The sequence below is a fragment of the Sinocyclocheilus grahami genome, unplaced genomic scaffold (genome assembly GCF_001515645.1).
Source record: "Sinocyclocheilus grahami isolate Dianchi unplaced genomic scaffold, SAMN03320097.WGS_v1.1 scaffold3.1, whole genome shotgun sequence".
NCBI lineage: Eukaryota > Metazoa > Chordata > Actinopteri > Cypriniformes > Cyprinidae > Sinocyclocheilus > Sinocyclocheilus grahami.
In genome coordinates, this window is record NW_015505182.1 from 5,083,935 (window position 1) to 5,099,077 (window position 15,143).

Genomic DNA, 15,143 nt, shown 5'->3' on the forward strand with positions numbered 1-15,143 from the left:
GAGAGGTTCTGAGCCTTGGCTTTGTGACATCTTTTGGAGAGCACAGCCAATTAAACAGCATCAGTTGGACACAGAGTTAGGTCTGGCCTCTCTGCTGCCATATCTCTGCACTCTGATAATTCTTCTCTCTGCAGATCCTTTTTCCTATTCATCATCACTGACAACGACTTCATTCCATATTGTTCTTGCAAATGCTCCTGGCATGTTTCCTTCATCCTTGTTGTTTGACTCAAATCTTTTGTCTTTTAATTTGAGGTCTGCATCAACCAGCGTAAATGACTTTTACCTACCTTTTGATTGCCCACCCATATAAGATGTATTTGTTGGTCTGATCAGAAGCAGTGAGATGTTTAAGCTGAAATGATTAATGATTTTAATTAAGCAACTAATTGACAGAGATAGGGATGCGCAGAGATGAAAGAAATGAGAAGATGAGAGGAGAGAATGTCATCCAGATAGTCCCAGACAAATTAATATAAAAATCTAGGCATAGCTAATTATCATAAAACAGTCTAGGTTGAATTTAGACATGACAGTCTGAGCTGTGAAGATCACGCTTTAGCATCAAGACCTGAAAGGAGAATAGACTGGATAAAAATATTGTTTTTCTGAATAACTGCATTTAGACAACTTAATAACGAAAGTCTTAAAGGGGTCATATGATGAGATTTCAATTTTTCCTTTCTCTTTGGAGTGTTACAAGCTCTTGGTGCATAAAGAAGATCTGTAAAGTTGCAAAGACTGAAGTATCAAATCCAAAGAGATATTCTTTATAAAAGTTAAGAGTCAACCACGCCTACCTAAAATGTCTTGTTCTAACACGCCCCCACATGTCTACGTCACTGTGTGGGAAGATTTGCATAACGCCGCCCAAATGTTCACGCTAAGAAAGGAGGCGTAACTTTTATTCTCGCTGTAGTTTTGTTGTTGCCGCCGCCGCCATGTCGTGAAGACGCTGTGTGCTTCATTGTCAAAGCGAAACTACTTTGTTTGGTCTTCCAAAAGAGGACGATATTTGCTTCGTCATGCCTAGAGCTAATCCGTGCTGGTTGCTGAGGAAATGCTACAACTTTGCGCTGTGGATCGCCGGATCGGTGAATCATCACTCCGGCCTGACAGGGCGTCATCACAAAATGGTGAGGGGCGTAACATCTCAGTCACACGCTTGAGGTATTCGGCCAATCACAACGCACTGGATAGGTGGCCAATCACAGCACACCTCGCTTTTTCAGATCGATGAGCTTTGTAAAAATCTTTGCGTTTCAGAAAGCCGGGGCATAGAAGAGAAACAATAATGTAAAGTATGTGGAAAATAATGTGTTTTTTGAACCTTAAACTGCATAAACACATTTCATTACACCAAATACACAAAATAATGTGCTTTTTAGCAGCATCATATGACCCCTTTAAGAACTTCTTTTCATGAATAGTTGCAAAAGACAAGTTACACGCTGTATAATTTACATCATTAATGTGCAGTCATATTTATACAGGGAAATTCCATGGCATCTCAATAGTAAAGTGCAATTTGGAGTTGCACATGATGTGGGAGTGGGCGATATACTGGTAGACACGATTGACTATTGTCTCTATCACAGTTACACGCTCACGGGATGTTGTTGTGATACATGGTCCTGAAAACTTATCGGTTGCATGCGTTTTTAAGCATTGTGGTTTAAAAGTGATTTTCAGCCACTGAAATGCAATCAGCGGCGAAAGAGAACTCAATTCGCTATATGCTCTGTCTGAGAGACTGTTTCTGATCACTGTCAGAGAGGTGCGCACATGTTTAGACAGTGCTCATAGAGTGCAGGGGTATTGAACGAAGTTATTTTTTGCCGCTTTATAGGCATTGAATGGTTAGATACACACATTTGTATGTGTCCAAATGTCCGTCTTTGCAAGTATCCTCGTAAACACATTTATTTGGGTCTTAAGTGAAAGCAAACAGTTGAGAAAGAAAACGCATGTGTAACCATATATTGGATCTTAAAGTGACAGCAGTCTAATATTCCTGCTGCCTGTCATTCATTTTAATCAAACAACAAAAGAGAGAAAGCTCATACTGCGCTTTTGTAACTTTAATAAGAAGTTATATTTTTAATTTACACAGTGAAGAATATGCAGTGTTTTTATACATTTGATTACTTTATTCAGTGTATGTAGCATTTCCTATTTATTTGTTCTACTGTAGTTTTTTGTCTGATCGGCTGTCACGCCAAGGTCGGAAAATATTTCAGAATGCCTTCGTTATTTAGATTCCAGCAATTTGATTCCTCTCAACACCGCTCGTGTTTTATTGACGAGAGGTTGGCGTTCAGAGACAGCGCTATTGAATCTAGCCAAACTTAAATTACTGCCCCGAGTTTAACCGATTAAGGCAGCTTCATGTTTGTGTCTTCTAGTCTCAACTCACCAGGGAGTTTTTCTTTCCTCCCGCTCTCTCGCTTTGATGGAATGACCATTCATGCTGCTTAGTGCCATGCTGAATACATTTAAAGACTAATTTGTTTTAATTTTTCACCAATTAATTTTTCACAGCTAGTTTTGCTTGGAAATGGCTGGTAAGTTCAGACTCGTCTTTTAAATCGTGACACTATCTAAAGGTCCACAGGTTTCTTTTATGTCATATAGTGCAGCTGCTTGAACAAAGCACATATCCTTATTATATAGTCAGATTTTTCCCTGTGACACTTGTGATTTTGTCCTCTGCCTTTCAAGTCTTGTTTCCAAGCGGAAGTAGTTTCTGTGATCGATTTTTATATATGCTTAGGCTCTATAAAAATTCAGACCAATATACTCTCACCCTCATTCATTTTGGTTTGTGTGCATTTGAATAGGAAGGCAGTCTGGGAATAGTGAATGTGAATGCTCAAAACCAAATGTGACTTTAGGTGAGTGCAGGCTTACATTTTCGCTTCTCATTTGCCATAGTGATTCTTTCTCCCTCAGCGTTCTCACTCTCATGCAAATCTTTTCTCCACTCGCTCACGTACGGGCTTTGCTAAATTGGCTCTTCTCAAAAAATCGCCTTCCTGTAGAAAGTACAGACTTCCCAGGGTGCACCGGGGGAGGCCCTCCGAATGGCTCCAGACAGGCCTATCAATCTGAATTTCTAATCCAGCAATTTCAGCCTTGTTTAGGGCCTCATTTGCCTGCAATTCAAATGTCAGCTTATTGAGTTTCTGGCCGCATCTCTCTCTCTCGCTCTCTTGCTCTCTCTCTCTCTCTCTCTCTCACTCTCTCTCTCCCTCTCTCACTCTTTCTCCTCTAGCCCACCGGCCCCCTGTATCCTTCCATAACTCAACGCTAAAGCATTTAGCGGCACTCACACGCCAGTGTGAAGTCTGACACAAGTCTGAAGTTCGCTTGCTGCTTTGATGGAGAGTGCGCTGTTGTTCGTGCAACCGCACGATTGGCTGAAATAAGTCACCGTTCTGTGGTCTGATTGCGCTGGTTTTGATGTGTTTTCCTTTCTTGTGAGGAGGAAAAGGAACATTTAACATTGCTGTTATATTCTAACAACGATATATTTTTCAAGAATACTCCCCCCCCCATCCTGAAGAAATGTCAAATGTTATATATGGGCATTAAGACTATTGAAGTATAATTTGCATTATAAATGTGCAAAAATGAACATTTTCAAAATCAAGTAAGTTGGTGTGTTGTTTAAATGTCTAGTTGAGCAGTTGGTCTGTGTATATTTGGGATCATTTAGGCAGTATAAAGTTATTTATCAGTTTAATGTTGGTTGATTTATTTATTGATTTTTTTATTATTAAAACTTCGATCCAATGAGGATGCATTAAATTAAGCTTTAGAAAGAGGTCTAAAGAGGCCCTAAGGAATTTTTATTAATCAGTCTGTTGGTCAAGTCAAGTCAAGTCACCTTTATTTATATAGCGCTTTTAACAATACAGATTGTGACAAAGCAACTGAACAGTATTAATTAGGAAAATAGTGTCAATAATGCAAAATGACAATCGTAAACACTAATTTTTCAGTTAAAGACAGTTCATCATTGAATTCAGTGATGTCAACATCCAGCTTAGTTCAGTTTAAATAATATCTTTGCAATTATGTCAATGATAACGCTGGAAATGAAGTGTCCCCAACTAAGCAAGCCAGAGGCGACAGCGGCAAGGAACCAAAACTCCATCAGTGACAGAATGGAGAAAAAACCTTGGGAGAAACCAGGCTCAGTCGGGGGGCCAGTTCTCCTCTGACCAGACGAACCAGCAGTACAGAAAAATCAATATAAGACGACAGTGCTCATAGAGTGCAGGGGTATTGAACGGAGTTATTTTTTGCCGCTTTATAGGCATTGAATGGTTAGATACACACATTTGTATGTGTCCAAATGTCCGTCTTTGCAAGTATCCTCGTAAACACATTTATTTGGGTCTTAAGTGAAAGCAAACAGTTGAGAAAGAAAACGCATGTGTAACCATATATTGGATCTTAAAGTGACAGCAGTCTAATATTCCTGCTGCCTGTCATTCATTTTAATCAAACAACAAAAGAGAGAAAGCTCATACTGCGCTTTTGTAACTTTAATAAGAAGTTATATTTTTAATTTACACAGTGAAGAATATGCAGTGTTTTTATACATTTGATTACTTTATTCAGTGTATGTAGCATTTCCTATTTATTTGTTCTACTGTAGTTTTTTGTCCTATTGCTTGTAATTAGTTTCTTATTATTTAATCGCCGACTGTTTACTTGCCTTCAGTCAGCTTAAGTTTAAAAAATATATATAATTTAGGCTAGTATCTTGTTTAAAGCAAAAATAACTATTGTGATATATATTGTTATCGTGAAATAGAATTATTCATATTGTGATATATAAGATTTTGGTCATATCGCCCACCCCTAACATGATGTAAATTTTGTATCAGATTCAAGCTTGTTAAACTTTGAATATGCAAATTGAACAGATTTACCAATATGAGAAGATGATTCAGAATGGGTTCCCAAAGTCATGTAAGCTTATTGGGGAATCTGTTTTTAACAGGCCTGCAAAGACAGAAAATAAATAGAAATTGCTTTTTTTGAGTGCAACTTTCATGAAATAGTTTTAAAAGTCCTTATCCAGTTATCACGATCAACTGGAAATGACATGGAGAGAGTGAGTTACTGCACTTTTGAACTATTTAAAGTCTTCAAAGTTTTGTATGAAAGGGAGGCGGGTAGAAGAGGGTCAAAAAGAGCAAAAGACAAGAGGTTGCACCTGCATTTCTTAGCATGCTGTTGCATCACTCAGTGTTTTTATTTGATACGATAGTGGAGAACTGACAGGAAAGTACCAGGAGTGACGGAATATGACCCATGCCGGAGCACATCAGCTGTTTTGTAAGTCAGGAGCAACACATTACCCTCTGAGCCACAGCTTTGACTCTCTGGTTTTTGAGTGTGAATAAATACGCGGTGCTTGTGTGTCCCATGTATGTACATGCATGCAAGTGTGTTGATCCCTTTATGGTTCTCCAGGTCTCCCCGCAGGCTTTTTTACAACTTAAAAGCATTTTCTGTACCCCACTACTCCAAACCACAGGAACAGCTTCTTAGCCTTGGGGCTGTTATGCAGGGATGAGTGGTTGTTTGTGTATGAGTGTACATATATTAACCCCTAAACTCTTTCAGAGTGTAATGCAGACAGGAAATGCAGTTTATTTTCTGTTATGTACAGGTCACAAACCACATCCATCTAGTTCTAAGTCATAGTGTGAATTTCACAAGAGCCGTAAATAATTAGCGTAGTCTCATTGTCTCGTAACACTATTTAAATGGTCTTGTAAATAGTAATTTTATCATTCGGGCAAACTTTATTGCTCATCTGATATGTTGTGGGTGTGCTGACACTTGATCGTTCTCATTAAACGTGGTGGAATTTTTAATCAGCATAATGCATTAAAATTATATTCTGATCGGCTGTCACGCCAAGGTCGGAAAATATTTCAGAATGCCTTCGTTATTTAGATTCCAGCAATTTGATTCCTCTCAACACCGCTCGTGTTTTATTGACGAGAGGTTGGCGTTCAGAGACAGCGCTATTGAATCTAGCCAAACTTAAATTACTGCCCCGAGTTTAACCGATTAAGGCAGCTTCATGTTTGTGTCTTCTAGTCTCAACTCACCAGGGAGTTTTTCTTTCCTCCCGCTCTCTCGCTTTGATGGAATGACCATTCATGCTGCTTAGTGCCATGCTGAATACATTTAAAGACTAATTTGTTTTAATTTTTCACCAATTAATTTTTCATAGCTAGTTTTGCTTGGAAATGGCTGGTAAGTTCAGACTCGTCTTTTAAATCGTGACACTATCTAAAGGTCCACAGGTTTCTTTTATGTCATATAGTGCAGCTGCTTGAACAAAGCACATATCCTTATTATATAGTCAGATTTTTCCCTGTGACACTTGTGATTTTGTCCTCTGCCTTTCAAGTCTTGTTTCCAAGCGGAAGTAGTTTCTGTGATCGATTTTTATATATGCTTAGGCTCTATAAAAATTCAGACCAATATACTCTCACCCTCATTCATTTTGGTTTGTGTGCATTTGAATAGGAAGGCAGTCTGGGAATAGTGAATGTGAATGCTCAAAACCAAATGTGACTTTAGGTGAGTGCAGGCTTACATTTTCGCTTCTCATTTGCCATAGTGATTCTTTCTCCCTCAGCGTTCTCACTCTCATGCAAATCTTTTCTCCACTCGCTCACGTACGGGCTTTGCTAAATTGGCTCTTCTCAAAAAATCGCCTTCCTGTAGAAAGTACAGACTTCCCAGGGTGCACCGGGGGAGGCCCTCCGAATGGCTCCAGACAGGCCTATCAATCTGAATTTCTAATCCAGCAATTTCAGCCTTGTTTAGGGCCTCATTTGCCTGCAATTCAAATGTCAGCTTATTGAGTTTCTGGCCGCATCTCTCTCTCTCGCTCTCTTGCTCTCTCTCTCTCTCTCTCTCTCACTCTCTCTCTCCCTCTCTCACTCTTTCTCCTCTAGCCCACCGGCCCCCTGTATCCTTCCATAACTCAACGCTAAAGCATTTAGCGGCACTCACACGCCAGTGTGAAGTCTGACACAAGTCTGAAGTTCGCTTGCTGCTTTGATGGAGAGTGCGCTGTTGTTCGTGCAAGCGCACGATTGGCTGAAATCAGTCACCGTTCTGTGGTCTGATTGCGCTGGTTTTGATGTGTTTTCCTTTCTTGTGAGGAGGAAAAGGAACATTTAACATTGCTGTTATATTCTAACAACGATATATTTTTCAAGAATACTCCCCCCCCCATCCTGAAGAAATGTCAAATGTTATATATGGGCATTAAGACTATTGAAGTATAATTTGCATTATAAATGTGCAAAAATGAACATTTTCAAAATCAAGTAAGTTGGTGTGTTGTTTAAATGTCTAGTTGAGCAGTTGGTCTGTGTATATTTGGGATCATTTAGGCAGTATAAAGTTATTTATCAGTTTAATGTTGGTTGATTTATTTATTGATTTTTTTATTATTAAAACTTCGATCCAATGAGGATGCATTAAATTAAGCTTTAGAAAGAGGTCTAAAGAGGCCCTAAGGAATTTTTATTAATCAGTCTGTTGGTCGGTGAAGGGCAGACACTGCATTTTGACCAATGAGAAGTCCTGTCCTTCCCGGGCTTTGTGCCAAAGGTCGTCTTCTTGCCCTCCTAAGAGGTGTCTGGCTTTTGTCCTGGCATCTTTATCTGATGGCTTTGGACAGTTTGCTTATGTTAGTCCACCAAGATCCAATCAAAATGTAGCAAACCTTTGTCCACTATTGTGGTCAGAGAGAGGCCCCGCCATAAACTGGGCCCTTGAATGTGCTGTCCGCTACACTCGTGTAATACTGCTCTCCCTGCTCGTGTGATATCGCTTATCATATGTTATAAATATTAGACAAAAACTCATACAGGGACATTTTTGCACCAATATCTTACATTTTAGGGCATAACTGCATTTATGGAGTTGTGGCCCTGCATCGTATTTGTCAACAGTCAACTGTATGAAATGTAAGATAACGTACAGGCCTGGATGCGCCGGCGGGGCCAGTGCATTAACTGCATTAAAATATTTTAATTGCGTTATTTCTCATAACTAATTAAGTTAATGCGTTAAACTGACAGCCCTAATAATAATGTACATAAATGCAGACAAATGCTGTTTGTTAGAAATTTTTGTTAATCAAATCCTGGAAAAACACCAAATGAGCGTATACTAATGATTTCTGAAGGATCGTGTGACACTGAAGACTGTAATTGCTGCTGAAAATTCAGCTTTGCCATTCAAAAAAATAAATGTTAAAATATAAAAATAGAAAACAGTTATTTAAAATTAATATTTCACAATATTACAGTTTTAATTGTTAGTTATTATTATTATTATTATTTTTTTGTTATTATTATTCATTTTTTTTTACTAATAAATGCAGCCTTGGTAGTCATAAAAATCTTACCAACCTCAAACTCTTGAACAGTATGTATTTTTATATATTAAATACAAATAAAAAATCCTTTAAGAATTAAACCTGCAGATATAACTGGCTACGCATGGAGAATCTGTAGAATTTCCACCAGTGCTTTGCTTAGAACTTAAAATGAGTTAGTTTTGATGCTTGTCATGTGTGGTGTGTGTACAGTAAGGTATGTGCATGGACGTGTATTGATTTTCCTTCATTTATACACCCAGCTCTCCCTGTGCAGCCATCATATGCACGTCCAAAACTGCAGAGAACTGTCATGTCACTCACTTCCTCTGTGTCTCTTGCTTTCTCTCACTCTCCTTTTGGTCTCGTTTGAAGGCTTTTTGCACAAGTTTAGCAGCCCTTAGATTATTCATCTAACATGGATTTAAGAGGATGTTTGCAGAATCCTACATAACACTGCAGCCCACATCAGATGTTGGTTTTAAGTTGTGCTGGGTAAGAAACGATTGTCTGTCTGCCACAGGCAGCTGGCACCTGTGAATAATGGCCCATGTTTAACATGGCAGACAGACAGTAATTTCATCAAAAGTGTGCATTGCTTTGGAGACAAACAGGAAATTGAGCTGGGAGTTTGTAATATGGCTTTGGTAGTGATGTTCTGTGGGCCTGTGTACCATGAGTTATGACTCTGTTTTTTTTCTTTAATACTTCTGTCGAATTCCTAATGCAGCAGGAAACACAGAGACATGCACACACACTCACATATCCTCGACAGAAGTACAGAAGCACTCTTTGAAGCAAATATGAGTATGCTTCAGCTTGAGATCATTTGCTCGATAAGACTTTGATTTAATACATTCTTGAATAATTTGTTAAAAAATTTTTTTCAATGGTTTCAGGTTATTAGCGCTAATTTTGCGTTAGCATTAATTAGACTTTTTTTTCGTTCCTTTAATCCCCCTCCGGGCTTCACAAACCAGCGATCACTCACACACACACTCACACACTCTCACACTCTCACACTCTCTCACACACACACACACACACACACACACAAATGTAATCCAACCCCAGCTCAATTAGAGACTCCAGAGGGAGAAGCGAAGTCAAGCTACCTTTGCCGTGAAGTTAGCCAGATAAGGCGCCTCATTTTTCTCTGTGATTTATGACTGTTTTGTTTCCTGGGAATGGGATGATGAATTTGTTTTCCAGTGTTTTTAATGCTCAACTACGAGAGAGAGAGAGAGAGAGAGAGAGAGACATCCTGCCCACTCCTCTCTTATGCCGCTTATGGCTCAAACAAGTGGGTGATCTTACATGTGTTACTCCAGCAATGCTGCTTTTCAGTGTGACTTATGCATATTCCCTTCGCAAGCATACATTACTCTAAAACTTGTTAATATTTAACACTGGCTAACTTCTGGTGTTCGTTCGCTCAGCGCTGTTACATTTCTGCTACGTCTGTGGTCAAGTATTCTGCATATTGCCATGCTTTTGAAGGTCAGTTTGAATACATTAACCTTGCTTTGGGATTGCATCAGATATTTTAAAAGAAATGACTTGCGTGATAGTCATTCTCCCCTATAAAGAGTAGATGGTGAGTTTGTGTCTTATTCACTTTATAGGCGTATAACAGAGGAGGGATAAAGGGAGATAAGAAATGGAATGGAGATAAAAGAGAGAGTGAAGGTGTTTGAAGTAGAGCCCGACAGATATGTTTTTTTTGGGGCCGATACCGATATTAGGGAGTAAAAAAAAATACACGATATTCTTTGTGTATATTATAGTACAGTACCAGTCAAAAGTTTGGACACTTTCCCATTCGTGTGTCCACACATTTGACTGGTACTATATATAGAATACAGTATATAGATAAACAGAATATATATATACATAAACACATTTTTTGCAATGGTCACTCAAATGTGGTGATCAAACACTTATAATGACGTGACAGAGATATGTAATGGAGGCAGGGCATTTAACAATTTAACGAACTTTATTATCCAAATGAAACAGATGAATGTTTGCATCGTTTTCGTGATCTTTAACGATCTATTAAATTAAAGTGCTTTCATGTTGGTGGTGACACCTCTTTTGCAACATGTTTTGCTATCACAGATATTATACTTAGCTTTTTAGTTTTCTGATTGCAAATGTAGCCAAACTTTGGAGCGCTTAGATTAGCGAACAAGGTCCTGGCAGATCGCTAGGTCCGGTCTTCACAGATGAAGAAAAAAAAAGTGCATATGAATCGATAGGCGGAATCAAAATTTTAATTTTAATTTTAATTCCCAGAGACTAATTTTGAACTTTCTGTATTTGATTTTTTTTTAAAATTCCAGCCACAATCAAGCACAGCAATGTATATACTATTACAGATCATTAATATAAATCATTAGTTTGTTGTTTTACACACATGCACACGGACATTATTTCATACATGACATGTAGTGAGATGCATAAGAAGTTTTTAGACGTGTAACACAATCCATAACAACAAAAGACAATGCTTTATTTAAGCTTTTCTGATAAGACGTTTTGACGACAATTTCTGTCCAATCTGCTCGTTTTATCGTGTTTAAGCACAGCTGTCATCATTTTTTTTTTGTTTGGCAGTGACAGCAGGTATGCTTTAAAATTTCAAATTGGAGCCTCTACTACAACGATTCTGGCACCCAACATCACAACAAGACGATATTTTAAGCTCCTTATGTAGCCCAATCTGCACTGGTTTGAATTGGCCGCCTCCAGTTTTCCCTTTGTTTTGCCTCCAGCTAGCACTGTGACGTAATTGTGACGTTGGCCCTAAAAGGGTCTATTCTTTTGAACTTTCTCAAATTTCTGTTTTCAACTTATGGTAATAAGTCTTTCTTGAGTACAAAATCAGCATATTAGAATGATTTATGATCATGTGACCAGAATAATGGCTGTTGTGATATTTCACAATGTTACTGAAAAGAGACTCCTTTTAAACTTAATAATCTTTAAAAAATTCTTACTGACCCCAAACTTTTAAATGATAGTGTATACCTAGTGTATACCTTGTTTCATTTTTTAAAATCTTTTTGTCTTATTTTACTGTATGTTCATATCAGCAGCATAGTTGTGTATGAGTGCAACATAAAATAACAAATACTGTAGCCCAAAAAACCCAAGAAATATTAACAAATAAAATGGAATAGTGGTAGTGCAAAATAAAGTGAATTAGAAAGATTGACAGTGTAGTGAAGTGCAGAGCAAAAGTGTCTCTTCCTCTTCTGTTTGATTCTCATTGACTATTGCACTCCTTCTGTTGATCATGTTTGCATTTTATTACACATCTCTATTTCCTCATTCCTGAGAAACTACTTGATTATGCCATTTTGCCAGAAATTTGCTCCGGTTGACAATCCTCTCATCCTGATTTTTCAATTACTGACACTTTCCCAATCCTATTCCAAAAAAAAAAAAAAGGAAAAGAAATTCATGAAATAACCCTACAAATGAGATGAATTCGGCATGAGGGTGTCACGGCTTCTAAATGTACGTTTCTCACGGAAAGCAGCATTGTCTTTAATTTACTGCTCATTTGAGTGTTGTGACACGTCCACGACTCTTTATTCGGCTAAACTAACAGTTTATTTCATCCATAATAACCGTCATCATTGTCGTCATTTTGATTTAGACATGAGCTGGAATCCCATCAGCAAATGTATTTTGTTGATGAACTACTGCACTCCCCTTCTCTGTTTTCTCATCTCCAGTCCGATTTGACAAATTCAATTCAGGGTGAGCCCCCCTTTTGCTTCACCTTGAAAATTCACACAGCCATACATGCTAGGACTTGATTAGTGGATGCTTGGAGGCATGCGGCTTGTTGATTAGAATTGGACGAGGACTGCATTTTGATGGGAACAGACATTACACAGACTCTTGCTCTCTCTCTCGCCGCATAAACACGCAGTATTGCCCTCGTAGCTTCTCTGCGAACCCGCTTTGATTCTCTGCATAACTCTCTACTTTCTTGCAGTCTTTCGCCGCACTCTGTCACTCTCTCATCACCTCCATCCTTCTTTTTTCCTCTTTCTCCCTCTCTCATGATCATTCGTTTCCTTCCCCTCTCCTCCCAGTGGGAAGCCCCATTCCTCGACATTGGCAGGTTCTCCAATCAATAGGATAAGGGGAAAAGCTGGCGAACGAAAGAAACCGATGGCTTTTTTGTATGAAGCTACAAATTACTCTGCTCTCTGCTGATTATTTTGTTACTATGGTACATTTACCTCTGTGGTGAGATGTGATTAACCAGCTCTTTGGGGGCCTGAGCCCTCAACTCCCATCGCAATCAGCCGCAATACCTAAAAGACTGCCTGAGATTTCATCTTCCTCTCACACCTCTCTTCGACTACAAGTTAAATATGTTCAGAGAGCCTTATTCTCTCTACGTACACCCAAGAGACACCATGTACTGGAAATCATTACGATCCCTTTGGAGTGGCTGAAGCAAGGGGAAGTTACTAAACAGAAAGAAATAAAAGAAGGCATGAGCGAGTGGGGAAGAAAAAGAGTAGTATGAAGATCCATATTTAGGACATGGTGGCTTGTATCAGGTCCCTTCATCATAGCTTCTCTGTGCCCTGGGTTCTCTCTATAGTACAACAACATCCCTCCATGTTGGATGTTTTGATCATCCTACAGCTCATTTGCATGTAGGGAAGGAAGAACTGTGTTTATAACTCAAGGGAAATGGTGACATGTATTCACAATATGTGCTAATTTTAGTAGGTACACATGCATACAATCATGCCTTTTTTGCTGCTTTTGGATTAATAGCCAGTGCAGCAGTTTGTTGCATAATAAATAAATAATAAAAACACTGAACTGCAGTATGTGTTGTTGCAACCATTTGCGTTCTCCTGTAAAGTGCAGCATGATAGTATTTGACCTTTTGACTTTTGCCATTTTGTAATGAAACTGGCACGAGAACTCACTTTGGCGCAAACTTTTTGCCTGTGAAAGTGTGGCGACATCAATCCTGCCGCAGCTCAGCTAGGAGAGCACTGCCTCTCAGTCTCATCGGACCGTCTCTCCGTTTTACTTTAAACAGCATTATCTTTTTCTCTCTCTTCTTGGTTCTCTTCTCCAGTTCTCCTTTCCAGTTTCCGGGTTGTGGTCAATTTCGGCTGTAATTTAGCCTTGGAAGCATACCCACGCCTCTTGACACTGGCTCTCTGAAAATTGTCTATTGATGCTCACCGCTATTCTGCACTTACACTGAGGCAATTTCACACAGCTCTGTGAGACCGCACTCAACCCAGCCCACCATGACTCAGCGCTGATCGCTTTTTTTGTGACCATAGTTTAAAGCAGGTGATCACAAAGGCAGATGAGCTTTTTTCTTACTCTTACCTGCCTGATTTTAGTGGGCTTAACCACCAATTTACCAGTGATTCCGTTTGACCACTAAGGACTTAAGGACACAATTAATCACAGCTTGATAATTGAGTAAAATTCCTGAGTGCAAGTTTGTTTTTTTACGTGTTTGTGGAAAAGAGTGGGGCCTGAAGTTCTTATATTGCAGTTATTATATTGGTTTTAGTTTTAGTGTTATTCTGTTTTAGACAAAATAGCATAGAAGTTTAATATTGAGCATTTATAAGCCATAACATAACAACAGTTATAAGCTTGTTGGTATTTGCTTGTTTTTCACCCTAAAATGGTTTTAATGTAATTTTATGAAAATGAAATAAAATATTTTATTGGAATCTCTGCTTTGCTGGGCAATGTCATTACTGTTACAGGCAAATAAAAGCTTGTGTTTGCAGAAACATCTGTTACAGGCTGCAGTTGTAATTGAATGAACTCTCCAACCTGCTTCCTACACACAATGGGTTAATCGGTTTGTTTATGCTTATTGAATTCCCTCATTATTAATCAATGCCTCACTCGACACGCTTCCCCTCTCGTTATTGGAGAGTTAAATTTCCACCGTGGCAATTCCCACAGACAATAGAGGCCGAATCAATGGAGATGTAGAGCGAGAGATTGTGTCTGAATGGAATTAAAATAAACATCTTTGCTCCATTAGCAATGCCTTTCACTTTTAGCTCCAGGGGGAGAGCTTAATTTGTTGAAGATGGTAGAATCTACTGACGTTAAATGGGCTCTGACAAACTTCAATCTGATAACACTTATTGACTCTTATGGTTCGGTCCAGGCATGCAATACAATGTGGTTTATTTAGGTAATATAAAGTATGGACTTTTAGAGCCAATAGTGTAAACTGCTAGTTCCTGACTTAAATGGGTAGTTCACCCAAAAATTAAAATTATCATTATTTACTTGCACTCAAATTGCTCCAGACCTGTATGAATTTCTTTCTTCTGCTGAACACAAAAAAAATATTTTGAAGAATGCTGGTAACCAAACAGTTAATGGGAGCAATTGACTTCCATAGTATTATTATTATTATTTTACACATTATCAGAATTACGCTAACATGTTCTTTTTTTTCTCAGCTGGGTGCAGAGTTTTGGCCACGAGGGTCTGGGTCTCCTGTTGGATACGCTGGAGAAGCTCCTCCTCAAAAAACAGTAAAACAAATTCCATTACCCATATTTCTTAATCAAAGGCATCTTGCTAGGTTTCAAACTATATGTGTTCTACCTCAGCATGTGTCCTGAGGTCATAACAGTTTGTTAACTAAAATCTTTGACTCGGTTTTTGTCTTCTA

The 15,143-nt window shown here is 38.7% G+C and overlaps 1 protein-coding gene across 1 annotated transcript in view; it reads left to right on the plus strand.

Annotated features, from left to right (window-relative positions):
- The window catches only part of LOC107581615 (protein diaphanous homolog 3-like), a 344,565-nt gene that overhangs the window by 124,460 nt on the left and 204,962 nt on the right, over positions 1 to 15,143 (plus strand). The window contains exon 5 of the mRNA XM_016267247.1: positions 14,929 to 15,003. Coding sequence (XP_016122733.1) covers positions 14,929 to 15,003 — 75 coding nt within the window. The remainder of the gene's footprint in view (positions 1 to 14,928; positions 15,004 to 15,143) is intronic.